Here is a 27,973-nt window from a genome sequence, read left to right on the forward strand (position 1 = left end):
TGCTGCTGACTCCACAGAGAACTGTTGAGTTATAGGATGTACCACTTAAACCAGAGCCTGAGGCCTGACCACAGTGTTGGGGGCAGGGGGAGGGAGTTGGGGAGAGAAGGTGGAAGTGACGGGGGAGGGAAGAGGGGGAGGACGATGCGGGCAGGGAGGCAAGAAGAAAACGGCCACGTCATCGGAACGTTCCCAGACTAGCCCCAAAGCCAAGGTTTTCTTAACTTTCCAGAAGGGGATTGAACCTGTGCACTCGGCCAGCGCCCAGGGGCCAAGGGGCAGCGAAGTCGAGCGAGGTGCTGTGGATCAGACCTCCTGACTGGTTCTGGCAGCTCCTGGGACTGGGGTAAAACTTTCCTGGCCACTGTGGCTCTGGGGAGATCCAGATCCTTCCTCCCACCCCTCCAGGCATGGGGTGAACCCTGGAAACCACCCCACACCCCCTCCTCCCACCCCAGTTTCCCTTTTGCTCCATCTCAGTCCCGGCCAACTTTATCGCTAATGTCCCAGGTGAGGAGGTGCAGGTGGCCAAAGGTCACTCCGCTCAGCACTCACAAGCCCTGAAGGAGATACTGATGCCCCCGTCGTCCCCACACCACCACCACTCAAGGGCACTGAGTATGCTCCGGGGCTCCTCATGCTCCAGCCTTGGCCCCAGTGCCAGACTCAAGGAGGGTGGAAGACGGCCTTCAGCCAGCTGGCCTGTCCCAGGAGGCTAGAGCATCTCCACAGGATGCTTGGCCACTAAGAGTGTCTGCGAGCCCATCCAAGCCGAGCCCAGAGCCTCTGCCCAGCTCACCAGCCATGTGTTTACCTTTACCCAGTGCTCAAGATTCGCTTCTTCAAACCCACCCACTAGTACAAAACACTCACACCCAAACAACCTGAAGCCAAAGGTCCCGCGATAAGCCCTGGACAGGGAGCACCAGGTCAGCACTCTCCTGTTGCATTCTGAGCTGGATAATTCCACAAGGATGTTCCCTTTATTAGAATAATTCTGGCCAATGCTTTCAGAATAACAGAATTCGTTTTCCTTGCTGGAGTAGCATTTCAAGTGGAAGTACTTTTATTTCAAGGCACCATATCAATCTCTCCAAGGGTGTTTCTCTCAGAACACCCCTGCCTCCATGTGTGAAAATCCTAAACACAAAACAAAAAACGAAAACTAGACCCAGACGGTGATCACAGCCCTCCACTAGCTTCCATTAGTGTGATAGCGTTCCTGAGGGCCCAGGTGACAGGGGCCTGATGCCACTGTTATCGACAGTGTTGGCATGGAGCCCCCAATGAGGCCCCAAGGACAGAGATGAACGGACCACTTGGACTCTGGAATAGCACGTGGGGCAGGGAACCTGCAAGACCAGGAATCCATGGACATGTGGCAGAGTTGGCATCCACACCCCTCTCCTACTTCTCTTCCTCCTCGCTCAGGTTGGCGTTTCCCTGGAGCGAGGACGTCAGCTTGTTTTGCAAGAGAGCTGCAAGTTTCTTGGATGTCTTTTTGAGGAACGCGCTGCCCGGGTGGGCACCATTCACATGCAGGTACAGGTCCTCCTGGGTGGGGCCCGTGTAGCCGCAGTCCTCGCAGACGTACAGCTTATCCCGGCGCTGCTTATAGGCATACTGCTGCTGCACCCCATGGATCTTCTTCAGGTGGGACTCCAAGGAGCAGCGCTGGGTGAAGGCTTTGTGGCAGACATCACACTTGTAGGGGCGAATGCCTGCAGGGGCGAGGGGCAGACACAGAACCAGCGGGTCAAGGCCAAGCCAGAGCTTCCCACCTATGAGGCCATTAAAAGTCATCCCATACAACACAATGGCAAAAAAAAAAAAAACCCACATGATCCAATTCAAAAAACATGCAAAGGAACTGAATAGGCATTTTTCCAAAGAAGACATATGAAGGGCTGAGAGACACAAGGGAAGATGCCCAGCATCACCAGTCATCAGAAAAGTGCAAATTGCCACCACGCAGGTAGGAGAGCCAACTCATTGGAAAAGACCCTGATGCTGGGAAAGATTGAAGGCAAAAGGAGAAGAGGGTCGCAGAGGATGAGATGGTTAGACAGCATCACCAACTCAAAGGATATGAGTTTGAGCGAACTCTAGGAGATAGTGGAGGACAGAGGAGGCTGGCATGCTGCAGTCCGTGGGGTCCCAAAGAGTCAGACATGACTTAGCAATTGAACAAGGTAGGAGAAATCACCTCACACCTGTCAGAACGTCTATTATCAACAAGACAAGAGGTAAATGCTGGAGAAGGTGTGGAGAAAAGGGTACCCTCATGCACTGTTGGTGGGAATGTAAATTGGTGCAGCCACTGTGGAGAACAGGGTGGAGGTTCCTTGAAAAGTTAAAGACAGACCTTCCATGTGATCCAGGAGTCCCACTATCTGTATTTATCCAAAGAAAATGAAAACAGGATCTCAGAAAGCTATCTCCACATCCCTGTTCACTGTAGCTTTATTCACAACAGCCAAGACATGGAAACAACCTAAGTACCCCTCAACAAATGAATGGATAAAGGAGATGTGGTACATATCTACAATGGAGTATCATTCAGCCAGGACAAAGGAGGAAATCCTGCCATTTGCAACAATGTGGATGGACCTTGAGGACATTATGTTCAGTGAGATGAGCTATACAGAGGAAGACAGATGGTGTGTGGTATCCCTTAGATGCAGTAAAGTCCAACTCCCCCTGAGAAACAAGAGAAACATACTTATCTGAGGATCCTGGGTTGGGGAAATAGGGAGAAAAAAAAAATCACCATAACCAAGGATGAAGAATATGAGGAAAATGGTTAAGGCAGGAGACAAAATTGTCCACAGAGCAAACATAATAAAAACAGACGCAAACAGCAAAACTCTACCACCTGGTTTTAAGAGGAGGTACTCTAATCTTCTCACTTGCCTGCCTTAATGTTTGGGTTTCAGAGTGGGCATAGTAAACCGTGATTTTATTTTAGTTTGGGTTTTCCTGGAAAAGGAGGTATTTGGAAGGTGCCTCTAGGAAGGGAGACCCCAGGAACAGTGTGAGGTGACTCCCCACCTTCAGGAGAGGGAGAAGATGACAAGGTTGGTGGGGGGGTGTCATCCAGTCAGTGGGCAACCAGGGTCCCACTGGTCAGGCAAGGTAGGGGACAGAGGAGAACACACACCTCTGAGTCACCCTGCCCCTCGGGAGCTGGGGTCTTTGTCCCTCTGCTTAGGCAGCACCCTGGAGAGCGCCCTTGGGGGTGGGGTGCTCTCTCCACACCAGGTCCCACCTGCCTGGAGGTGGGGGTGGGGGGCCTCCAGCAAGAACACCCGCAGTGGTCAGCTTCGACGTGGACAGATGTGCTCAGAAGTGGCAAGGGACAGGGGCAGAGGCAGAGCACGGATGACATTAGCTACAGTCAGGAAAGCATCTCCAACCTAGATCTCGTGCTGACTTTAAATCTGGTCTACTATCAGTGGGGCCTGCCTCCTGGCTGGAGAGGCCACAGGTACCACACAGAGCAAGAAGCTCAGCAATCAAATGACAGTCACCCCCACGCCCCCATGGGTACCCCACTGGGTGAGATGGGGCTTCTGGAAGTCCAGAGAGGTCCATGGAGCAGAGAGGAGGCTGCAAGTAGTAAAGACCATCTCAGGGCCTGGTGGCCAGAAAGACCACTTCCCACAGGAATCCCCAAAGCTTTAGGCTCAAAATTTAAGAGTACGGAAAAAAAAAAGTATGCAAAACCATCAATCAAGATAAGTATTTTCAAGGACTTCCTGGGTGGTACAGTGGTTAGGACTCACACTTCCACCACAGGGGACATGGGTTTGATCTCAGGTAGGGGAACTAGGATCCTGCATGCCCCTGTGGTGCAGCCAAAAAAAGAAAAAATTGTTTAAGTTGCTGAAAAAATAGTGAAAATTAACATTCACACTCTAAAATGCTTTTTTTATTTATATAACAATGAAATTTATTATGATTTTACTATCTTAGCTTTAATGGAAGCACACTATTAAAAGATATCTTCAAAATCTACTTTTTTTTTGCCTAACAATATTCCTAGGGTACTAGTCAGAATGGCAATCATTAAAAAGTCAACAAATAAATGCTACAGAGGGTGTGGAGAAAAGGGAACCCTCCTACACTGATGGTGGGAATGTAAATTGGTGCAGTCACTATGGAGAACAGTACGGAGGTTCCTCAAAAAACTAAAATAGAATTACCATATGACCCAGCAATCCCACCCCCGGGGCATATATCCAGAGAAAACTATAATTCAGAAAAATTCATGCACCCCAATGTTCACAACAGCACTATTTACAACAGTCAAGATATGGAAGCAACCTAAATGTCCATCAACAGATGAATGGCTAAAGATGTGGTACATATATACAATGGAATACTACTCAGCTGTTAAAAAGAATGAAATAATGAATGTCATTTGCAGCAACATGGATGCAACTAGAGATGTTCACAGTAAGTGAAGTAAGTCAGACAAAGACAAATATCATATGATATCACTTATATGTGGAATCTAAAATATGACACAAGTGAACCTATCTATGAAACAGAAGCACAGACAGAACAGACTGGTGGCTGCCAAGGGGGAGGGGGTTGGGGGAGGGATTGAGTGGGAGTTTGGGATTAGCAGACATAAACTATTATATATAGAATGGATAAACAACAAAGTCCTACTATACAGTACAGTGAACTATATTCAATATGTTGTGATAAACCATAATGGAAAAGAATATTTTAAAAAAAGGAACATATAGTGAAAGTCACTCAGTTGTATCTGACTCTTTGCAAGTCAGATACAACTGACTCCATTAGGCTCCTCTGTCCATGGGATTCTCTAGGCAAGAATACTGGAGTAGGTTGCCATTTCTTTCTCCAGGGGATCTTCCCAACCCAGGGATTGAACCCAGGACTCCTGCAATGCAGGCAAATTCTTTACCATGTGGGCCACCAGGGAAGCCCCACCCCCAAAAAAATATATATGTATAACTAAATCACTTTGCTATACAACAGAAATTCATACAATGTTATGAAACAACTATACTTCAATAAAAAATAAAAATAAGTAAATAGTCCTGGAGATTTTACCATGGTAGTGTTTACAGCCTGATTTCATCCCTTTTTAGCAGCACCATGGTGTTTTGTTGTTCAGATGCACCCAAATCCCATCTTTTAAAGACTATAGAGATTGAGGAAGCACTGCTGCAGCCCATACCCTCACATCACATCATGCTGCCTTGTACAACCTGGTACTAAGGTGTGGTCCACCCCACATCACATCATCTAGGAGCTTGTTGGAAGTGCAGAGCCTCAAGCCCCCACCCTAGACCTCCTGATTCAAGCAAAAGCAGTGGTTCTCAAATCTGAATCTGAGACAGAATCACCTAGATAGAGGGCTTGTCAAAACACAGATTCCAGGCCCCCCACCCTCACTGGCGATCCCGGTTCTGGGGTGGGGCCAAGAACCTGTATTTTCTAGCAGGTTCCCAGGTGATGCTGAGGCTACTTATGCTGAAGTCTGAAGCGATGCCAGATGAAGCCATAGGACGGCACTTGGGGTGTCTGAGGCAGACATGCACCCCAGTCTTTTCCTCAAGGTTACAAGTCCCCAGTGCCTTACTGGTGCTTCCTGGAGAACTATATCTGTTTATGAAGTTACACAGATGATAAAGGAAGTAAAAATGAAAACAAAACAAAAAAAATACTCCCCACCCTCATTCAACCACCTGAACAAATTGAACAAACTGAATGGCTTCCACTATTCTTCCACATCCAGAAGCCTCCATCATTGCCTCTAACACTCAGTGTGAGAATAATCCCATCAGCTCAGTGTTGTGGTAGGGTGTTCCTCCAGCCCACCCAAGCAGAAGGCAGGCCTGTATTATATTCTGCAGGTTCCAGAAAAACTGCCAAAAGAAACTTCATTATAATGCTCAGCACTTGGCACATAATAAGTGCTCAGTAAATCATTTTTGAATGAATGAACAAACCCTCCTGGCCCAGGAAAAGAAAGGAAGATCCCTTGGAGGAGGAAATGGCAACCCACTCCTGTATTCTTGCCTGGAGAATCCCATGGACAGCGGAGCCTGGCGGGCTACAGCATGGGGTCACAAAGAGTCAGGCACAACTGAGCAACAAACACTGTCACTGTCAAGTCATTTTTCAATGAATGAATGAATGAACCCTACTGGCGCAGGAAAAGAGAGGTCAGTCACATCTTGGGGGCTAGTTTTCTACAAACGTAGATGAGACCTGCCGGAAAGGAATACACCAAGTAGGTCGCATGTTTGGGCCACAAGGGGCTTTGTGTTACCCAGGCCTCTGGGCCCACAAGGCAGCTAGCTTCTACCACCTCTGGCCAATCAAGAATCACCCTGATTTCAAACCCGAAGCTCATCAAGACAAATTCACCCAGAGACCAGCTGCTCCTTTCAGGAGGGATCGGAAACAGCCCGCTACTATTTTAAAACATCCAAACTCAGCTGGTGGGGAAAGCAGCACACTTCCAACAGCTTTAACCTGGATTCTGGAAGAGGGTGCTTTTCCCACCCTACTCCTGGAGGTCCGCACCCCATGGTGGCCTGAGAAGAGGGGCGGACAGGGCTGCACTGCTTGTCCCGAGCCCTGCCCCCGGACAAGTCCACATGCAGAGTCACGTCTCCTTCCTCTCTTCATCCAGCTGCTCAGCTGAATTGTACAGGCACCGCACCCAACGCCAGCCTGGATGGCAAGGGTGAGAGGGTACTGGAAGCCTGCATCGTGTGGATGACAGAGGCGGGGAGGGGGAAACAGGAGGCCCCCACACCTCATTACTGCAGTTAATTCTGACTTCTGCAAACCTGCTCCCTCCACCCCATCACCACATTCACTTCTCACTCACTGGGGCAAGCAGACCTTGTCACACAGCAGCTGCCTCTTGGTGACTCTGGGCTTGGGAACAAGTTCCTACCTCCTGGAGTCCTCCATTCCCCCACAGACTCGGAGGTCGGCGAAAAGGTGGCCAGAGAGGAGCCCAGGTGAGGGAGACCGATGCCAAGGTCTCCCTGTCTTGGACATGAATGCTCTTGAGCAGTGGCCAATCGTGTCTGTGCTGGGAGTGGGGTTCCAGAACTGAGAGACACCATCCCCAACACCTAGACAGTAACAGAGTCCAAGACCACTGGAAACCTAGGCATTACCCATCAACCACTCATCAACCGGGTCCATGCCTGTTTCCTCACCTGTAAAATGGGGACAATAATTAACACCCCCTTGTAAGGCTGCTCTGGGGAGTAACTGAGATCTCAGGAGCCAAGGATCCAGCACACAGTAAATACTCAATGGGATGCAGCCTCAAGTGCCTACAGTGCAGGTCAAAAGAATGCAAAGGCACACTTCAGAATTTCTTGTTGTTTAGTTGCTAAGTCATGTCTGACTTTTTGGGGACCCCATGGACAGTAGCCTGCCAGGCTCCACTGTCCATAGGATTTTCCAGGCAAGAATACTGGGGCGGGTTGCAATTTCCTACTCACAAAAGAGTCAGACACAACTTAGTGATAAAACAACAATTTTGCAGAGGACTTCTTAAACTTAGACATATATTTTTAATGTATAGCTAAGCTATACTTAAGGAGTCAAAGCAATGATTCAATCACAGTATCATTTGTCAATGACAAAAACAAAAGCATGTTAGTGATTGGAAAAAAAAACCCCAGCAATTGTTAAAAAGCATTATGGAACAGATGTGATAAATTTTTTTAAAAAGCATTTTATAATTATAAAAAAATCAAGATTTTTAAAAAAATGATAACATTTTAAAATGTGGTCCCTAGGGACTTCACTGGTAGTCCAGTGGTTAGGACTCCATGCTTCATGCTTCTACTACAGGGGGCCTGGGTTTGATCGCTAACTGGGGAACAAAGATCCTGTATGCCACGTGGCACGGTAAAAAAAAAAAAAAAAACAAATATATATATATATAAAATAATAAAATGTGGTCCCTAGGCAGCTGGTGGAGAGAGGCAGGAACAGACTTCCTTCCTCAGCCACTTTCAGTGCTGTGCTGTGGGCCTGTATCACCTAGTCCAGAAAATACTGTGTGTGGGTTATCACAAAGGGTTCCTTCTTTTCAAACGTTCTATTTCTACTGCCAAATCAAGCTTCATCTCACATATCCCCAAAGAAAAGTCTTTGTTACTGGCAATATCTGTTTTGTTCTGCTTGCTGTGTCTGTCTCCTTTACTGAACTTTATTCAAAAGTGGGCTTCCTCGAAAAGCTCTCTGCAGGCCACCTCATGGGAGTGGACATTTAGGGCAACATCCGCAAGAGGAAATGTGACCAAGCCCATAAACATCAGAAGTGATCTGCCCTTCAGCCAGCTTCAGGAAAATTATCTACAGGGACTCACACAAGTAGGCAAAGGATATATAAGAAGATTTGTGATTGCATTCTCTAAAATTAGAAGAGAGGGAGAGACACAAAAGAAATAGGGAAGGGAGGAAAGGGAAAAAAAACCTGAAAATGAAAGACAGTGTTACATTTGGAGCAAGAAAAAAAATGACAGTGCCTCCATATTTGAAATTACATCATCATCTCACAGTAAGAAGCGCTGACACCCATTCAACAGAGTGAGACACCTCCATCTGTGCAGGTAGGAAACAGTCTCCCAGGTAGATAGTATATGAAAAAGCAGTGTGTACTAAAAATTTCTGGGGGAAAAATTAAATGGTGGTTTGCTTTCAGGAGGGGCTTCCCTGGCGGCTCAAGATGGTCAGAAGTCTGCCTGCAACGTGGGAGATCTGGGTTTGACCCCTGGTTTAGGAAGATCCCCTGGAGAGGAAACAGCAACCCACTCCAGTATTCTTGCCTGGAAAATCCCATGGACAGAGGAGTGTGGCAGACTATGGTCCACGGGGTTAGACATGACTGAGCGACTTCCCTTTGCTTTCAAGAGTGGAAATAAGGACTTGGTGTGAAGAGGAGGCTTCTTTTTTTTTTCCTTTTTTCTTTCTTTCCCTTTTATATTATTTTTTGTAGCTAAAAAGTAAGTCAAACTCAAAGAGGGGAGGGCTTGTTGAGTGAAGGAGTCTGTGTTCTGCTCCTCAGCTCCCTGGGGTGGGAGGGGTGGCGGTAACTCTTTTCTTCCCCCACGTACCCCACTCAAGCCTCTCCCACCCTGTGCTTCTCCCAATCCAATCTCTCCACTCCTTTCCTTTCACCTCCAAACAAACGACACCATCATTTCCCCCTCTTCAATCAAGACGGGATTTGTTGGCCTCCTCTCTTGCTCAATGTGGCCAAGATGGAAGATAAGGCCAAAGGGCCCCTTGGGTGCTGGGGTGGGGGTGGGGGCAGGGCAGACACAACTGCTCTGGTCAACAGCCCCCCCCCATTCCCTCGTGACCTCCAACCTGAATTCCTCAGTCTCCCCCCATGAAACTCAGAAGCTTCCACAGGAATGACAAGCACCTCGAACTGACTCTTTTATTCTAGCCAGAGTTGTAAAGGTATAACCAACATGGGTTACATGCTCTGGAGTCTCCCACAAACTGGGCGGGTGACCCCAGACATGTGGCTGGTTACAGCAGCTATGCTTTCCCCTTTATAGCTTCTATGTCGATTGGAGTCTTTCACACAGTAAGTAGTCACTTCTACAAATGAGGAAAATAAAATGCTTTCAATTAAGGCTGTACTTGTCTGATGAGCCTGGTACATCTGGTCACAGTGATGAACAACACCCAGACCACACACCTGAAACCTCTGCAGACGTGACTTGGCGTTTCATCTCGTCCCCAGGTGCCGGCGGTGCTCAGGGTCCCGGGCATCAAGGGCAGAGACGGTGAGTACCGAGTCTGGCCCATGCTGGTTGCTACATTCTACTCTAAATGACAGATCTCCCCCCCACCAAAAAACTAAACCATCTCCTTCCGTGGATGGCCAGCTGGTTCAACCTAAAAGAGCTAAACAAAGCCAAAAGAATATTCTCTAAAAACAGATCCATGACATTTGTCATGCGCTGTGAACTGAATATACATTCCTTTCTTGAAAGCTCTCCCCAACTCTCCCCCTCTGTCCTCAGTGTCATTTTGACCTGACACTGGCCTCAGTGACCCTGTCAACTCTTCTCAAACAGAGCAAACCCCTCTATTCTGTGTGCAGTGAGTGCTCGTGGTTCCCCGACCGGATCCCCGTGAGTGGGCCCCCACTTGCCTGGGGCAGGACAGGCCTGTAGAGCCAGTCCCACACAAGGCCCCAGTGGGATCAGGCTAGGGCCACATGCCTGCTACCCTGTGCAGTTCCCCCCTGCCTCGCAGGCTTCTCCCAAGAGCCTACCCTTCAATACATCGGTTTATAAGAATCACCATCTCAGGGACTTCTCTTGTGGTCCAGTGGCTAAGCCTATGCACTCCCAATGTTGGGGTCCCAGGTTCAGTCCTTGCTCAGGGACCTAAAGATCCTGCATGTCACAACTAAGTCCGGGCACAGCCAAATAACTAAAAATAAAAGTAATTATTTTTAAAAAAAGAAAAAGAATCAACTGCTTGTAGGGAACCCAACCTAAGACCATCTGGATTGAAAATAGCCACTTGTTTGCCAATATATTTTCACAAGATGGTAACGGAGCTTCTTCTTTCTACTCCAGTTTCTTTCAACCTGGAGTCAGATGTCACATGGCTACTCCCCCCAACTCTCCACCTCACTCGCACACCCGCAATCTCCTCTTTCCTTGGTGAAGCCATATCCAAAAGAGAAGTCTAATCTTTTCTTTCATCTACTTGGATATTAAGGTCAGACATTTCCAGGCTCCGGTTTCCCTGGGTCTTTTCCAAGATGTTTCCTCCTGTTCTGAATCTTTCCTTAGACGCCCTGTTCTCTCTGGGGCTACAGAGGGCAGGAGGAGATGAGGGGGAGGGGATTCACCCCGCTCTTTGGGCCCCATCGGGCTCTGTCCACCTCTCAACGCTGTCCCTCCAATTCTCAATACAAGGGTCCAGAGTTCTTAGGTAAGTTTTTACACTAATCATGGACTGGCCCGACCAGACTGGGAGCAACCGTAACCTTCACTGAACTAGCTACTGTACTTGGGAAAACTGTCCACATCTTTGCTTCTGGTCCAAACACAATATTTACCTGTCACTGTCCAGAGTAAAAATCCAGCATCTGCGTCTCAACCAAAGGCAAAGCCAAGTTCACAGAATTCTGGTGAGCTCTTTGGAGCTAGTGAGGTGGTTCATATGAGCTACAAGGTCAGAGGATTCCCAAGTCTTTGCTCTTTTTACCGATTATCCCTTTGGCACAGAGCTCAGAGCTCACAGGGCGGGCCTCTTGAGCCAGGCCAGGTCTGTCCCTCCAGCTCCTGCTCAGCAGCATGACCACAGCTGGTGGCCTTTTGCTGATCTGCCAGCATCTAATCTGTCAACAAGCCCTTGACTCCTCTCTCTGGTTCATCATTACCTGGAGGCAAGTCTCCATCAGAAAATAAACCAGAGCAGGGAAAACAGGTTCAAGACATTTCTTTAATACTGTTTGTTAACCACCGTAAAGAATCTACCTGCAATGCAGGAGACGTGTGTTCGATCCCTGGGTCGGGAAGATCTGGAGGCAGAAATAGAAACCCACTCCAGTATTCTTAACTGGGAGATCCCATGGACAGAGGAGCCTGGCAGGCTATAGTCTATGGGGTTGCAAAGAGTTGGACACAGCTGAACATCAGAAGACCAGAGGACTAGAACTGGCTCTGGGCCCCTTAAGAAGCTTAAGGAGGAGTCACCTTAAGAGTTAAAATTATGATTAAAAAAATTAAAATCATTATCTATAGATTCAGTGATCTAAGAACTGTCCAATAGAGACTCAAATGCAAATCAGTTGGACTTTCCTGGAGGTCCTATGGTTAGACTCTGCTCTTCCACTGTAGGGGGTAAGGGTTCAGTCCCTGGTCAGGGAACTAAGATCCCACACGCTGCAATGGTATGGCCAAAAAAAAAAAAAATTCAAGTCACTTTGTAATTTTAGAGTTCACCATATTTTTGGTGAGAGGGCCGTACTGCCTAGCTTGCAGGATCCCTGGGATTTTCGGCCTCTCCTTTAACAGTCACTAGAGGTCTATAAAAATCTTGCTCCTCCTTCAGGGCTCAACCAAGAGGCCACCTCCTCCGAGAAGCCTCCCTGATGCCACTTTTTCTTCTTTCTGGCACACCCTCTGACTTTCTTGGGGAGTCTAGGGTTTGGGTTCTTTCTATGTGGGCTGAGGTCTCTGGAAGCACAGAGGTGAGTCTTCAGGCCTCAGGAAAACTCTGCCAACTATTTCAACATTCACCACCTCTAATAGCTCATATTTACTAAATGCTTGGGGGTCGGGGACAGGAGGAAAAGGGGACAACAGAGGATGAGACAGCTGGATGGTATCACCGACTCGATGGACATGAGTTTGGGTAAACTCCGGGAGTTGGTGATGGACAGGGAGGCCTGGCGTGCTGTGATTCATGGGGCCGCAAAGAGTCAGACACGACTGAGCGACTGAACTGAACTGAACTAAGTGCTTACAGAGTGCAAAGCACTTTATACACCATTATTGCCCTTAAATCTCACAGCCATCACTTAGGTGATAGGTATTAAAACCCCACGCCTACTTTAGAGATGGACAAACTAAAGCAAAAAAAAAAGTAATTTGGACAAGCCTGCACAGACAGCTAGCTCAGATCTGGATTTCTTAACCACTATGTGACCGATTCAATTTGCAAACTCTTCCCTGAGAGTGGTCAGTCCCTCATATTTCCACTAATGGAGAATTAACTCAGTCACAGATGAGGCAGCTCCATGTTTACTCCACCTGACCATACCAGCAGCCCACAATGCTCCCCGAGCCCCCTTCACTTTGTCTTAAAGGCCAGGATCCAGGATCAGGGAGTGGCCAGAGAACCCATCAGGCAAGGAGCTGCAGAAGAAATAGGCCATGCCCTCAACGACATCCTCAGAAAAAGATGCAAAGCTGAGGAATTCTCCAGGACAACCAACGACAAATGACTAGGCAACTGATCCCCAGTTTCTCAACCCTTTGGGTTAGTTGCCTATTAGACCAGCTTTGTAGCCACTTGTTGGATTCATTGATAGCTGGGGCTGCCCCACCAACCACAGAACCCCTCCACCTTTCATAGGACCATCTACCACTCACAGGACATCTACCACTACAGCACCCTATTTAGGACCCTCCATAATTACCCTACCACCAGCCACTCCCTAAGCATTCTTCCTGCTTCAACCCAAGGTGTCAGCCTGGCCACACAGAGGTCAAACTTTTACAGGTTCTCTCATGTTCAGGACTGAAATGAAAGCATTAAAGCCAGACCCCAGAGAGCATCCGCTACTGATTCTACTTTCATCACATTCAAAGCCAGACAACAGTCAGTGATGCTGCCAGAAGTCAGGCTAACAGTGCCTCTTGGAGGTAAGGTGACAGTAACCAGAGGGGGTGCGGGGCAGCGCAGTGACTTACAGGGTCTGTCAATACTCCCACTGGTTAGATGGGTGTGTTCACTCTGTAGAAACTCCTACATTCTCAAACTGTGCGCTTATGACATGTGTGCTTTTCTGGATGCATTGTTACATTTAAATTAAAATTTAAATGAAAATTTCACTTTAGCAAAGTTTTTTTTTAAAGGAAAAAAGAAAAACCTTTTAGCATGTCAGACCACTGTTTGGGGTGAAGGACACCCTTCTGAGGCCAGGAAGGAGCTCATGGCTAGTACCCTAAGAACAATATGTGTGACAGAGTCTATAAAGGAAATCTCAATAGCAAAGATCCGAGAAGTGCCCTATGTGGGGCTTGGGGAGCTGAGAGCCTCACTGAGAGAGAGGAGTGGACATTTTCCCACCCCCAAAATGCCCGGGGTCGGGTGGGGTGGGGTGGTGGGAGGGGAAACCCTAAACCCTGAAAGGGCCTGAGGGGTCAGCAGGACTATAAATAACAAATTCTAGGGATTGTAGGGAGAGAGGACCCGTATAAGACTGTCAGGATGGGATGAGAGGATGGAGCCCAGTGGGGTGTGTTGAGGGTTCGGAGGGGCTGGAACGGGAGGCAGATTTGGAGATGGAAGCCAGACCGACAGGGGCTTTATATGGAGCCCATCAAGATGGAGACTTTGGATTTCATCCTGCCCAGAGTTGGAGAATTTTTTTTTTTTTAAGCTGGGAAATGGCATCTTAGAATTCTCAAGGGATCTCTCTGGCAAAGGTGTGGCCCTCAAGGAGAAGCCTGCAGACCAGACATCTCCTACACAAAACTAGGGAGGCTACCAGCAATCAGAGATGCTGGCAGAGCAGCGAGCCGGCACCCCCAGGGCTGTCTGTGGAAGGAGCTGGTGGGGACTCAGGCCTGCTGCGCAAGAAGGGGGCACTGCGGAAGGCTGAGGGGGCAGGCACTTGCCCGCCCGCCTGACCTCCCGCGCCCCGACCCTTCCTCCCCACCCCCGCAGAAGGCTTGGAGAGCGCTAAGTCCGCTGAGTGTTTTCTTCTCTTTCTGAGCTCCCAGGAGGAACAAACGTGATGCTATTTTGAGACAGGCTCACTTCCCGAGAGAGAAGCACAAAATATCTGCAGAGGGACCATAGGAACCGCGTTCCAGCATCAGCCCGGCCCGATGGTTGCACCTGACGCCCAGATGCTCCGTGTGGGCATCCCAGGGCACTCCCAACCAGTCACCTGCCTCCAATCGCATCTCACTGGAGGCGAGACCAGGCTGAGAGAGGGGGGTGGTCGCGGGCCCCAGGGGGCACTGCTGGCAGGCGGCCTGGCTCCAAATGGCCCTCCCTCCGCTCCCCTCACCCCCACCCCGCGATCCTTCTAGAAACACGGCTCTGCTCAGGGCTCCCTCCTGCTTGGCGCAGGAGCTCACGCCGCGCCCCCTCACCTGTGTGCGTGCGCACATGCCGCTTGAGGTCGAAGGTGTCGTTGAAGCCCTTGCCACAGAAGCTGCACAGGTGCCTCTTCACCTGGCTGTGGCACTTGAGGTGCCGGTTGAGCATGCGCTGCAGACGGAAGGCCTTGCCGCACAGGTCGCAGGTATGCACGGCCGCATCGCTGCAGGTGCCTGTGGTGAACTGGGGCAGAGAGGGGCGTGAGGTCCAGTGCGGGATTGGGGGGGCGGGGGGTAGGGGAGGGGTTGGCCCTGGCTTGGGCTGCCCCGCCCCCTACTAAAAATTCCCAACAGGTGTAGGCTTTGGGCAGTGAGGTGGAACAGGGCAGCTCCCCCTACATCCATGATCTGGATTTCCAGCGGCGCCCCGCCCCCAGCAAGTGGGGGTGGGACCACCAGCCTAGGAAGATACACTCTCTGGGAGGAGGAGGATGGTGCCCTTCCTGGCCTTAGTCCTTCCTGCTTGCTAGAGCTCAAGCTGCCACCTCATACCCTGAGGGGGAAGCCAGTGCTGAAGATGGAAGGGAGAAAGAAGAGAGGAGTGTAGGTCTGCTAACATCCCAGAGCCCCCAGAGACAGCCACAGTCAATTTCTTCCTTCCCGGCCTGCACTGAGGTTGAATCCATCAAAAGAGACTGCCTCCTCGCTCCCTGGATCTGGCAGAGCCTGTGTCACTTCCAGATCTTAAGAGACCTAGCAGCACCTTTTCTCCCTCCTCTCTCTTGGAAGCCAGAGGCCACCAAGAAGCCGGAGCACCCCATGCTGTGAGGAAGCCCAAGCAGCTCGGCGGAGGAGCAGTGAGGTGCCAGGTGTGGATACGGGGCCACTGGACCTTCCAGCCCACCCAGGACTACCACCAGCTGAGTCAACAAACCGGCCCAAAGGAGAACTGCCTAGCCCAGCCATGCCCCAGCTCCTGACCCAGAATCATGAACAAATGACAGTTGGCTTCCGAAGGGACTTGGTCAGGATCCCATGGCTTCATTACCAGAAAAACCATAATCAAATCCCAGGTTCTGAACAGTCCGCTCCACTCTCTCAACTGCATTTGCTGCCTCAAAGGAAGAAAACAGAATCTCTAACTATGTGATGAAAAACACCAGATCTGTTATGTTCATCAAAGGTTTCCTAGATCCTTTAGAAGATGGAGCCAATTGTTCTGCCAAAATTCTATTCATAAAAGAACCTAAAAAACTTGTTTCAGACAAGTGTCATTCGCAAGAAGAGTTGGTCCCTTCCTGGCTTAACACCTTCCAAGTCTCAAACATCCTCCTTTCATCCACCCGAGGTACCACCTCCACCAAGCCCAGCTCACCTGTTCCCTCCCAGATAAGCTTCTCCAGACTCTGCAGTGCCTGCCCAAACTGGTCCCAGTACCCCTAATCCCAGAGCCCCTCAATCCCCAGTGTGCACACAAATCTTCTGGGGGTCTTGTTAAAATGCAACTTCTGATTCAGGAGGTCTGCTGGGGTCTGAATGCTGCATTTCTAGCCAGCTCCCGGGAGACGCCATGGTGCAGTCCATGGACCACACTTGAGACATGAAGGACTGGCCTTCAGATGGTTTAGCACTTTATTACAACTCATTCCAGAAGCTTCCATCACACAGAAACATTTCCTCTGGGTTCACCTGTCTTCCTCAACTAAACACCTGGTGGAAGACAGCAAGTGTTTGTGCAGGTTCCAACCCCCATGCCCCAAGCCTAGATGGCAGCCCTGCACCGTGCAGGTCAGAAAGAGTTGCTGGACAATGACTCACAGGTAGCAGAAGGTGAAGACCCCAGAGCAGGGCTTTTCAGCAGGCCCCCTCCAGCGGTTCATTCTCAATTGCTCCATCTTAGTCTCAGCCGACATTAATGTGTGCCTAATCCCAGAGCCTGTGCTCCGAGCTGGAGGGTGCCCCGTCATCAGGATGGCTTGTCCCCAAGAAGCGGCTGGTCTAGGCACAGGCCTAGGCACAAGCCACTGCCATCTGGGAAGTCCAGGGTGCAAGAGGCTGCTCAGAGGGGCACCTAACCCTGGACGGGGGGCCCTGGTGCAAGGAAACATGCTTCTCGGGAAGTGAGTGTCTCAGCCAAAGAGGGGGAAGAAGATGGGGGAAGGGCAAAGAAGATTCAGGAGAGGGCTGGGAAATAGGAGCTGCGTGGGGTCCGTTTTGGCTAGCCTGAGCCCTGGAGAGCAGCTGATGAAGAGAGCCGAGGAACCAGAGAAGCGGAGAAGGGCAGGGCTCTACCCGGGATCCCCAGTGAACTGGACTGTCAGAGGACGGTGGGAGGTGGGGCACACTGGAAGATATAAGAGGACCACGGGGCTCGAGTCTAAAGACCTTCCTGCCTCATACCCCGCCTCTGCCCTGTGTCCGCTGAAGTGGTGGGACGTGACAGAGCCTGAGGGCAACTCCACCGTGCCCAAGGCTCTCCCGTCACCAGGACAGGTCATGGTCTCCCCCTTGTCTACAGTGCCCAAGTCCCCATTCTCGTCACTGCCTCCATTGAAGGGATGTGAGAAAGACTAAATATAGCCCAAATCTTGGCAAAGGGTGCTTCTCAAAGCCAAGTCTACACAGGAAGAAGGTCATTTGAGAGGTCGCACAGCTAATAAAATAGAACACAGGCAAATGACCCTGGTCATTCTGATTAGAAACGTGAAGAAAGGGAGAGCTGTCTTCTGAAAGCCCTGCATCAACATGCCCGGGGATCGTGTCGATCACAGTTCCAAACTGGACTCTTATTTACTTTAATCCTCTCAGTAAATTCCTATTTTTAAAATGCTCTGCATGCAACATAGATACCTCCTATGACTGTCTAGGGTGGAAATCTGATATCAGTGACACTTTTTAGTTTGAAAAGAAGAAAATGCTGAGGGCAGAGGGGAGGGGGTAGGTAACCACTGAAGGCGGTGCAGGGCCAGCAGGCCATCTGAGCAAGATATAGACAGCTTTCTAACCTTGGGTAGCAAAGAGGAGTGAGGGGACTGCAGAGGGAGGGCACCCCATTCTCAGGGAACTTCCCTCTGGTCTTCCCAGAGCAAAAGGAAAAGTTCTCCCCTGAGCCTCAGTGAAGGCAGGGTTCCCATTTCTCCACGTTTATGCACATCCCCATTTCACAATGTGGAAAACGGAGTCACTGCTAAATGTTTATCCGGAGAATCCCCAGAAAGGACCACTTGCTGCCTGTAATTGTGTCCTGAGCAGTCCAGCCCCAGACACTGATGAATTGTATCCAGAGCCTCTGAAGAGAGTCTCTCTTTGAAAGATGTAGGGTTAATCAAAGGCAAAAGATCATGGCTGATAAAGCCAGCTTCTGCCAAACTAGTTCACTTGTCAGAAAGAAAGCACAGGATTTTCCTGGTGGTTCAGTGGTTAAGACTCTGAGCTCCAATGCAGGGGGTACACGTTCAATCCCTGGTTGGGAAATCAGATCCCATGTGCTGAACAGCCAAGAAAAAAAATTTTTTTAATGACAAAAGAGAAGGAAAAATTCCTTCATCAGAAAGAAAAGAGAGATGCCTTGTTACTCAGCCATAAGAAAGAATGAAATATTGCCATTGGTGGCAACATAGACAAAACTAGGGATGATCACACAAGTGAAGTCAGAGAAAGATAAATACTATATGATATCACTTATATGTAGAATCTAAAAAATAATACAAATTAACTTATTTATGAAACAGAAACAGACTCACAGATATAGAAAACAAACAAAGAAGGAGGGGAGGAGGGACAAATTAGGAGTATGGGATTAACAAATACACACTACTATATATAAAATAGATAACCAACAAGGATTTACTGTATAGCCCAGGGACTATATTCAATATCTTATAGTAACCTATAAAGGAAAAGAATGAGGAAAAAAAAAATATATATATATACACACACACATATATATGTATAATGGAATGTCTTTGCCATACCTGTAAAACTAACACAATATTGTAAATCAACTATACATCAATTTTTTTTTTTAAAAAAAAGGAGAAATTCCCAAGAATTCTGCAGAAAAACATTTGGAGGATAAATTTCTAAAGATGAAATTTATCCCACAGAGCGCACTTCACATATGCCTGGAAATTTGGTCTGTGATAGCAAAAGGCTGGAAAACTACCTACATGTCCATCAATAGGGACTTGTTACAAAATAAAAAAAAAGATGGTAGGATCATATAATGAAAGCAGCTAGAAAAAAAGACAGAAGACTGACTACCAGCCACCTGAGTAAGCCCTCCTGGATATCCAGCCCAGGAGACTCCAGTCCCACTGGCATCCGACTACACCCGAAAGAGAAACCCCAGGCAAAACCCACCCCACTGAGCACAGTCAAGCCACAGAACTAGAAGATACTGTAACACATTATACCAAGCTACTAAATCTGGGGTTATCTGTGAAGCAGCAGCAGATCACTGGAATGGTAATAGATGTATCACATTCTCTTAAGATCACCATATGTGTGTGTGCTAAGTCACTTCAGTCGTGTCCAGCTCTTTGCATCCCCATGGACTGTAGCCCTCCTGGCTCCTCTGTCCATGGGATTCTCCAGGCAAGAATACTGGAGTAGGTTGCCATGCCCTCTTCCGGAGGGGAGTCATCCTGACCTAGGGATCGAACCCCTGTCTCCTGGGACTCCTGCACTGCAGGCGGATTCTTTACCACTGAGACACCGGGGGAAGCCCCAAATGGGATTAGATGAGCTCTTTTCTTAAATTCAAATCTTGCTCTACCACTCAGTCTGGGAAGTAGGCAAGTTACTCACCCTCTCTAAGGGTAATTTCACACCCCTCTCCCCATAAAATGTGGACAATAACAATACTTGCCTCTTGGGATTGTTAAGGAATACTGATTGCTCAGTAAATCCTAACTCTTAGAGTTTGACAAGTTCCAGCATCCTGTGATCCTAAATAAAATGTAATTGGTCAAAACCTCATTTCTCCACCTGTCTTTTGAGTTTTCCTCTCACTGATGAAAGAAAAAGGAAACTAACCTTCAGTGTGGGTCACTAGCCCCTAGTCCTTCATCTGCAACTCCAAAATCGAAAAAGTTCTGAAAACCAACATTCTCTTATCTCCATTGGCAACAAAACCAGAAGCTACCGTTTGGTGTCAATACTCATGCTTTGATATAGAAATTATTAATGTGTGCAATTACAGGGTACTGCTCCAGATACTGTGTCATCTTCTGAAAAAGTTTAATAGTCTCACCCTTAATCCAAAATTAACTCTCCAAAAGGCTCAGCACTCAAGTGGGGAAGCTACCATGGAGGGTGGGAGGTTACATCAGTCTGGAGATTCATTAACTAATTGGCAATTAATTCAGGGCAGAAAGATGAAGAGAGACAGTTAATTCTCCAACCCTGCAGCTTGGCGCTTTCTTATTTGCTGTCCTGTTTTCTTCAGGATCTCGGCTTTCATTTAAAATACACATAAAATTCCCCTCTAGTTCTTCTGAAAAACAGTCCTCTGCAGCAGAACAAACCCATCATTGTATCGGAGCTACGGAAGACTTCAGGAGCATCCAGGGAGGTGGGGACTTGGGCTGGCCCTCTGACCAACTTCAAAGCTGGCTAAGGTCACCTACCTGTCAACTTCTAAAGGTAAAAAAAAAAATCCTTTATTTTCTGTGGATGCTTCCACCACACAAGTTCCTTAAATTAATGGACCTATTTCCTGCAGTAGGCTATCGTGGGTCTAGGCTACCTTCCATGGCCACGTGGACAAGATTACCACTGACACATCTGCTTAGGTCTGAGTGCTCAAAACGTGCTAAGTGTAATTCCCCAATTCCTTTGGGATAAAAATACCCCTCCTGCATCCTTAAGCATCACAATTCCACTACATGGCAGAATGCAGTCTTCCCAAATGCAGAGATGCTGAAGGGAACATATCCTTATCATCCAGAAGAAACCAGGGCTAAAACACTTGCAGGTGCGCACACTGACATTTTGATGGGGCTTGTAGTCTGCAAAATGTGTGCCGACACCTCCCAGGGACAGGCCCATGGGTCTGGGCACGATGTGTGGGAGAGGGAGGGATAACCCTGTGCTTTGTCTCCTGTCACGTGGTAGAAACTGCTTCAGGTTCCCTCATGTCACACTAGTGGCTAAGGTGGTAGCACAACAGCATAACTACACAACAACACTACAACAACAGCACAATATAAGGAGTAAGGAGCCTTAGTTTGGGCTTTGCCACTAGCACCTGTGAGGAACTCAAAACAACCTCTCTGGCTTTATCTTTCTCCCCATAAGTATGAGGAGACTGGACCACATCTGGGTCCCTGAGTAGATCCTATGAGTGGACAGGCTCAGCCTCTGTCCCTGCTCTGGGGTGGACCATCCTGCATAGGAGAGGCTAGAAAGCATGACACAACATTTCCCAGAATCCCTCACAGCTGTGGTCTTTAGATGTGACCTGGGTTCCACCAGTTACATGCATTGTTGGAGATTTGACTTCAGGCGGGCCTGAGTTAATTGAGCCGAGGCAAGTATGCAGCAATTGTTTCACACCCTGCATTAGCGGAAGCATCATGATGGGCAAACAGCAGCCATAGCGGCCACTGCAGCAGCTCCTTAGGCAGCCCAGTTCTGCAATGTGGCTCTGGGAGTCACCCCTGGGAGCTCAGCCTGATCTCTCTTTATCCCAGTTTGAAAGGAAGTGTTAGTTGCTCAGTTGTGTCCGACTCTTTTCAACCCCATAGACTATAACCCGCCAGGCTCCTCTGTCCATGGAATTCTCCAGGCAAGGATACTGGAGTGGGGTGCCATTTCCTTCTCCAGGGGATCTTCCTGACCCAGGGATCAAACCCAGGTCTCCTGCATTGCAGGCAAATTCTTTACCATCTGAGCCACCAGGAAAGACTCACCCCATTTAATGCCCCGTAATTAACCATCATCTGCAGCTCACACATTGTTCTCCTATTTCTCCTTTTCCCCCTTTAAATTAATTTAAGCTTTTTCAAGTATCCAGTCCAAGCATTTTCCCCTTTTTCCTTCCTGTTTTTCCCCAAACGCTGTCACTTATGTCTAGGGACTGTTGACTCCTCCTTCCCTGCCTGTATTTCTCTTCCATGTTGACGTATGTCCTCCTATGAGTCAGGCATTACTGTACCAGCTGCTGCAAATATGAGCCCACTAGGAACGTTCCCTGCCTTTGGTGGCTCTAGGTCAAGAAGAGGAGTCTGGTCAGCCAAGGAGATGGTGAGTTACAAGGTTGGTGGGGTAATTGGAGCTTCCAATTCTGTCTTGGGAGACTGAAGTCAACAGGCAAGGAGTTAGGGATGAGGCTTATGTTGCCTTCCAAACATCAAACGGGTGGGTTTTTTTCAAATAATACTTAAATCCAGCCAAACCAGTTGGTAAATCCCTTGTCCTTGCTGGGGGCAACAAAATATTGGACGTTAACAAAACCTGCCACAGGTCACTATCGGCTAACTCCCCACTGGGCAGTTTATACACTAAGAAAATCACTCAGCATTTTGTATCCACTGTCTACCCCAATGCTTGAGAGGCCCATTCTATTATTTCTCCATTTTACAGATCAGGAAACTGAGGCTTAGAACAGATAACGTATTCCCAAGCGCAGCTGGTGAGATGGACCCAAATGAGGTTCTCCTTCTCCCACGGCCCCTCATCTGCCCCCACAGGAGCATCCACACTTCACGGCTTGGCCCCTTTACCATCTCACCCTATCCCAGCTATATTTCCAGCTCCTCACCCTGACTCTCCCTGATCCCAGGCCCGTTTCCCATCTTCCCTTCAGCTCTGAGTCCTGTTCTTATTCAAGCTTCAGGCTCAGCCCTAAAGCCTGCCTCTTCACACTCTCTCACTGCCCTCGAATCCATACCGAGAAACCTCCCTCTGCTCAGAATTGCATCTTGCCTCATGCTTCTGGTTGAGCATTCACTTTCCTGTAATAGTGTTAATAATTAAAATAGTATTTGTGTCTCTCCACCAACCCAAAGAATCCTAGCTGGAGTTACTGGGCACCTACCATGCTTTCTGCTTGACTCATTTATCCTCACGACTCTGTGAGGCAAATGTCATTACTATTAACACTTCCAGTTTACAGATGAGGAAACTGAAGCCTGGAAGGTTTAGCAGCTTGCAAAAGCCAGAGCGTAGAACCCTAACCATTACTGTCAGATGGTTCTGAAACACAAGGGTGGCACAACTTTATCTACTGGCTGCCTTGCAGGCACTAAATGCTGTGGATGGAGCTTCTCTCTGCCCTTCTCTGGTTCTAAGAACCAACTGTTTAATGAGTGCCTTCCAGTCATTGAAAAAATACATCTTGCTCCAGTGGCTTCCCCCTCTTAGACAGTTCATTGTACTTTGCACAGAACTCTAAAGTTACACCACGTGCAAAGTCAAGGGCGGTTTGACCAGTCATTTGAAAATGGACTATAACATGGCTGATAATTTTATAATCTTGGAGAATCTTGACACCAAGATGTCTCCTATTTTCAGGTGGAAGCAGAGAGAAGGAACCTGGACTTCAGCCTCAGTAAACAAACAAAAGCTCCTCTGGAAATTTAGTTAAAGGTTGAGGAGCAAACTCTACACTCCACCCCCACCCCTGGGGGCAGCACCAAGACAGAGATCCTGTAATAAGATAGATTTCTTCATTCCCTTAATCCAGGGCCCCAGTGGAGCTGTTGGCCTGGGGCATCAGAGATCTCCTAAAATGGTGGTTAAGGGACTGGATATTTTTCCCCTGCCACTTTCCAGGGCAATGTGGACAGTTGGGGGGTTGAGGTTTAAACTAGCTAGTACCATCCCCAAAACAACGTTTCAATTGTTTTTCCAGCCGGGTGATAAATATGCAAGTGAGACACTTTGTAGAATTTCCTGGAGGGCAGAGGTAGCAGCCTCAGGCAAACTGTCCCTCCCACTTAACCCCACGAGGCCCAGAAAAGCATCCCACCATCTGACTTTGAACCTTTCCGAGCAGGATGCCCACACCAGTCGGCAGTTTCCTTTAAAGCTGTCTTTCCTAAGGATTCCCAGCTCAAGCATCTAGCCTCAATTCATAACCAAATCACTCCAGCCCATCCCAGAGCTAAGCCCCAGGAGCCGGGAATATGCACGGGGGGAGGGAAGACACCTCCCACCAAAAGTAACGGAAGTTTTCCCAATCCGCAGTGTTCTAGGGCTTCCTCCCCATCCCCCGGCCGGGGCAGGGGGCGCTTTGGGACCGCCCAGGAGCGCCCAAGAATTAACACCTACACCAAGGGACTGGAGCCCGCAAAGGTTCGCATTAAGGCCCACCTGGCTAGAAGCTGGGGTCATATGATTCGTAAAAACACCACTCCCTGGCTCCGGCTGGCTGTGAGTCAGTGGAATGGGACTTAATCTTGGAGGTAGCGGATACCTTTGAGCAGGCAATCTTGGAAGTTCCACCCAGGAAAGCGCAGATGGGCGTCGTGATAAACTGTGGCCTACAATTCCAAGAGGCTGGGTGGGGGTTGGGGACCGAAGCGCGGAGAACAGAGGGAAACAAACACTGCAAGCCACTGCGGGCGGGGCCATGGGACAATTTGCAGTTGAATCCGATTATCCGTCCAAATGATTCAAGAAGATTTGATAAACACCAGTTTAAAAGTGCCCGGCACAGACCTCGTGTCTAACGGGCACTTCATAATTGGCACTGGGAATAGTTGTTACTGTGAAAGACCTACTGTGTGCCAAGCTCTCACGACTGTCTCCGGAACGCAAGGAACGGGGAGAAATTCCCTTCGAGTTCAAACAGCGCTGGGAACTGCGCCCCAGAGGAGGGGATCCCAGGACCTGGGGCCTCTCCTTTCCCACCCCCGGAACGCCAACGGCCTGGTTGTGCTTCAGGCGCTATGCACAGAATGGGGGAAGGAGGCTGTGTCTGAGCGCTTTGGGCAGCTCCAGAGGCCACGCGGGAGGGCTGTGCCCATGCGGGGAGCGGGTCTTACGGGCGTAGCGGCCGGCTAGCCCGCAGGCAGGAGGACACGCGGAGGCGCCCTGGCCGCGGCCCAAGGGCAGGTGCAGGAGCGGCGCAGCCGGCGCGCAGGGTGCACCGGTCCCGGGGCGCGCCAGGGAGGGGCGCCGGCCCCGGGAGCCCGACGCCAGGGCGTGGTGCAGGTGGCGGCGGGGGCAGAGTCGACTCCGTACCTTGATTTTCGACCTGGCGACCGGGCGCTGCTTCGCCGCCAGGTGTCCATCAGGGCCCTCGCCGTCGCCGGGCTCTGGGGTTTCGCGCTCCGGGCCGCGCGGGGACGAGCTGCTCTCTGCGCCTCCGGGCTCCCCCGCGCTGCTGCTGCCGCCGCCGGTGCTACTGCCGCCGTCGCTGCGGCAGTCCTCGGGGGGATCGTGGAGCAGACGGCCCAGGCCCACTGCGGAGCGAGGGCCGCACCCCGACACACAGACACGCGGCGTCAGGCCCGGACGCCCGCGGCAGTTTGACCTGCGGGCGGTGCCGCCGCCGCCGCCCCTCCCCGGACCTGGGCACCTCGCCAAGTGGGCAACGCCGCGGGGGTGGGCGAGCGAGCCCCCGACTCGGGCTCCCGAGCAAGCTCGGGGTCCGGGGGGGGGGGGGCGTCCGCTCTTCGTTCCCAGTTTCCGTGCCCACGAGGTACGGAGGGCCACGCGCAGCTGGGGACACCGCGCGCCAAATTTCCACTCCCTGGGACGCTGATGGGGGGACCCGATCTCGAGCCACCTGGCCCCGGAGAGATTGACCCATCCCTGTGCAACCCCACGAGGACGTGGGATTGAGGTTGCCCCTTCCTGGCCCCCAGTCCCCCTCCTGGGCCACCTCCGCCCGCCGCAGCCAACGGTCCCGCCGCCGGGCAATTAGAGGCGCCCACTAGGGGGGAGGGGGTGCAGGGCGTCGCGGGTTCCCAGCCTCTCACTCTCACTCCTCTCGTGCCCAGGTAATTTCCTCCCCCCTCCCCCGAAGGAGGGGCATGGGAGACGGAGGGAGTCCAGCCCGGGTCGTGGAGCAGAGGGGACCCGGCCACCCCTGCCCCCACCCCATGAACCTGGCGCCCAGGCCCGGCCCCCGCGCGGCGCTCACCTGGGATGTAGGTGTCTGCCCTCTCCTCGTCCGGGAGCTCATCCCAGCTGCGGACCGAGACCCCCGGGCTCCTCCTCTTCACCAGGAAGACTTTGGGCATCGTGGGGGCCCTCTCCCCGGACTGCGGGCCCCTAGTCCCGGTTGCTCCCCGCTAAAGGCGGCGGCGGCGGCGGCTTGGTCCCCGGCTCCCCGCGGCCGGAGCCCACCTTCCCGCCCCGCCTGCCCCCTCCCTCCGCCCCCCACCGCCGCCGCGCGGCCGGGCCTCTCCCCCGCACGCCGGGAGACTCCCAGCCTCCGGGCTCCGCGACACCTCTGCCTGAAATCGCGGGTGAGACCACGCCGAGGAAAAAAGTTTCATAAGGTGGAATAGAAAAGGCACCAGGAAACTTGGGAGTGAGCATGCGCCCTGCAACATAACGGTGTCAACAAGCTCGCTACCTGTCCGACCGGTTCCGGCGGCCGGGGCTGCCTGTTCCAGCCCTTCCTTAGGCATGAATGTTTGCAAAAGAATTTAACGTCTGATTCTCCCCCCTCCCCTTTGTAAGAAGGGAAGGACGCTTCTCTCTGAACCCCCTGCCCCATGCCGCATCACAGGCACTTCAGGGCGATCTCCTGGAACGAAACCCGGCACGCGCTTCCCGGGGCATTGCTCCTCAGAGCTGGGGCCTCCCGCTAGTGCCCGCACCCCGGCCCCCACCCGTGGATTCGTCTCCGACGAGCAAGCCAGAAAATGGCTCAGCTCCTCTGGACCTTGTGGATCATTCCTGGGTTTGTTGAAGTCTCAGTTGTGTGGAGGCCGCGGGGAGACGCCCGGGATTCTGATCCGGCAAAGAGGGAACTCCGGGCCTTCTGTTCCCCTTCATCTACAACAGCTCCCCTCCCCCCAGTAAACACAGTTTAAAAAAAAAATTTTTTTTTTAATTCAGCATCTTTAGAACACGTTATTTTCTGCCATACAATCTAAGAAAAACCAGTCCGTTTGCTTCCGCCCCAAGCCCCTTCCATCCCGCGAACCTTCTCACCCCTAAATAAACACTCTGGAAAAAAAGCCAAGTGCTAGTTATGCAAACGCAGCTTCAAAACAATTTTCTTATCCTCGCGCACTCCCATGATTGCCTCCCCCAACCATTTGTTCCCCAAATTCTGAGGCTGGGAAATACTTTTCAGGAAGCCAGTCAAGATGGGTTTACCTCCCCTTACCGCCCCTACTGGGAGCTTGGCTGGATAGCTTAGGGTTTATTTTAGGTTTGGGGTTTGGGTTTTGTTTTGTGTGAGTTTTTTGTTTTTGTTTTTTTAAGCTACCTTTATACCTGGAGGGCCAGGAATGGGGGGGAGGGGAGAGAAGGAAGGGGAGTTGGTAAGAAAAAGATGCCAAGTTTCTAAGAGCAGCTGTACCCGCTTTGGGGGATAGAGGGCCCGCCGCCGGTCCCACGCCCCTGCTCGGATGTGCCCAGGGATGCGGGGCACCGTCTCCACGGTCGCGGGGTCACCCCCCTTCCTGGGGATCAGACGTGTGCCAGCTCCGGGTGCTGCAGGAGCGCGGCCGGCTCGGGGTGCCCCGGCGCCAACCGCTCGCCCAACCGCCCGACTCACCTGTCTGTAACCTGACCTGCAGCGCGACCTGCCCACAGGGCGGGAGAATCAACACAGCGGTTTTCCCCGTCCTCTTCCGCCCTGGAATGGCCCTTGGGGACACGGCAGCCTGGTAACGGATTTCTCGGCTCGGCGGCAACACTCCGGGTGCTCGCAGAGGGGCGCAGCTCAGCCCCGACTGCGGGGGACAGACGCGCCCCGCCTCCGGGATTGCCCTCAAGGGCTACCCCTCTCGGGCTCTTTCCTGTCTGGACCCCAGATTTTCTCTGCGAACGATCAACGCAGAAGGAAGAAAACGTGGAGCGGAGGGAACCGCGGGAGGAAGAGGAAGACTTCTCCGGAGCGGCACGAGGAGACCAGGCTTCTTTCTCGTCCGAGGCCGATGGCGCAGCTTCTGGGAGCCTCTGCGAGTGTATTTTTATCTGCCAACAAACTGGAGCCTGGTTAGAAAGAA

At 50.6% G+C, this 27,973-nt stretch overlaps 1 protein-coding gene across 2 annotated transcripts; it reads right to left on the bottom strand.

Annotated features, from left to right (window-relative positions):
- Positions 1-964: 964 nt before the first annotated feature.
- On the bottom strand, positions 965-27,973 carry OVOL2 (ovo like zinc finger 2). Of its 2 annotated transcripts, XM_020878881.2 has the most exons (4): positions 25,927-26,134; positions 25,023-25,243; positions 14,886-15,075; positions 965-1,721 (listed from the first exon to the last, which is right to left on the bottom strand). In XM_020878881.2, exons 1-4 carry the CDS (start codon positions 26,024-26,026, stop codon positions 1,408-1,410), a joined length of 825 nt encoding a protein of 274 aa, XP_020734540.1. In that variant the 5' UTR covers positions 26,027-26,134; the 3' UTR covers positions 965-1,407. The 2 variants fall into 2 exon arrangements, with proteins under 2 accessions (XP_020734540.1, XP_020734567.1); XM_020878908.2 differs by lacking the exons at positions 25,023-25,243; positions 25,927-26,134 and adding an exon at positions 27,520-27,973.

Source organism: Odocoileus virginianus, chromosome 9 (genome assembly GCF_023699985.2).
Source record: "Odocoileus virginianus isolate 20LAN1187 ecotype Illinois chromosome 9, Ovbor_1.2, whole genome shotgun sequence".
NCBI classification, from domain to species: Eukaryota; Metazoa; Chordata; class Mammalia; order Artiodactyla; family Cervidae; genus Odocoileus; species Odocoileus virginianus.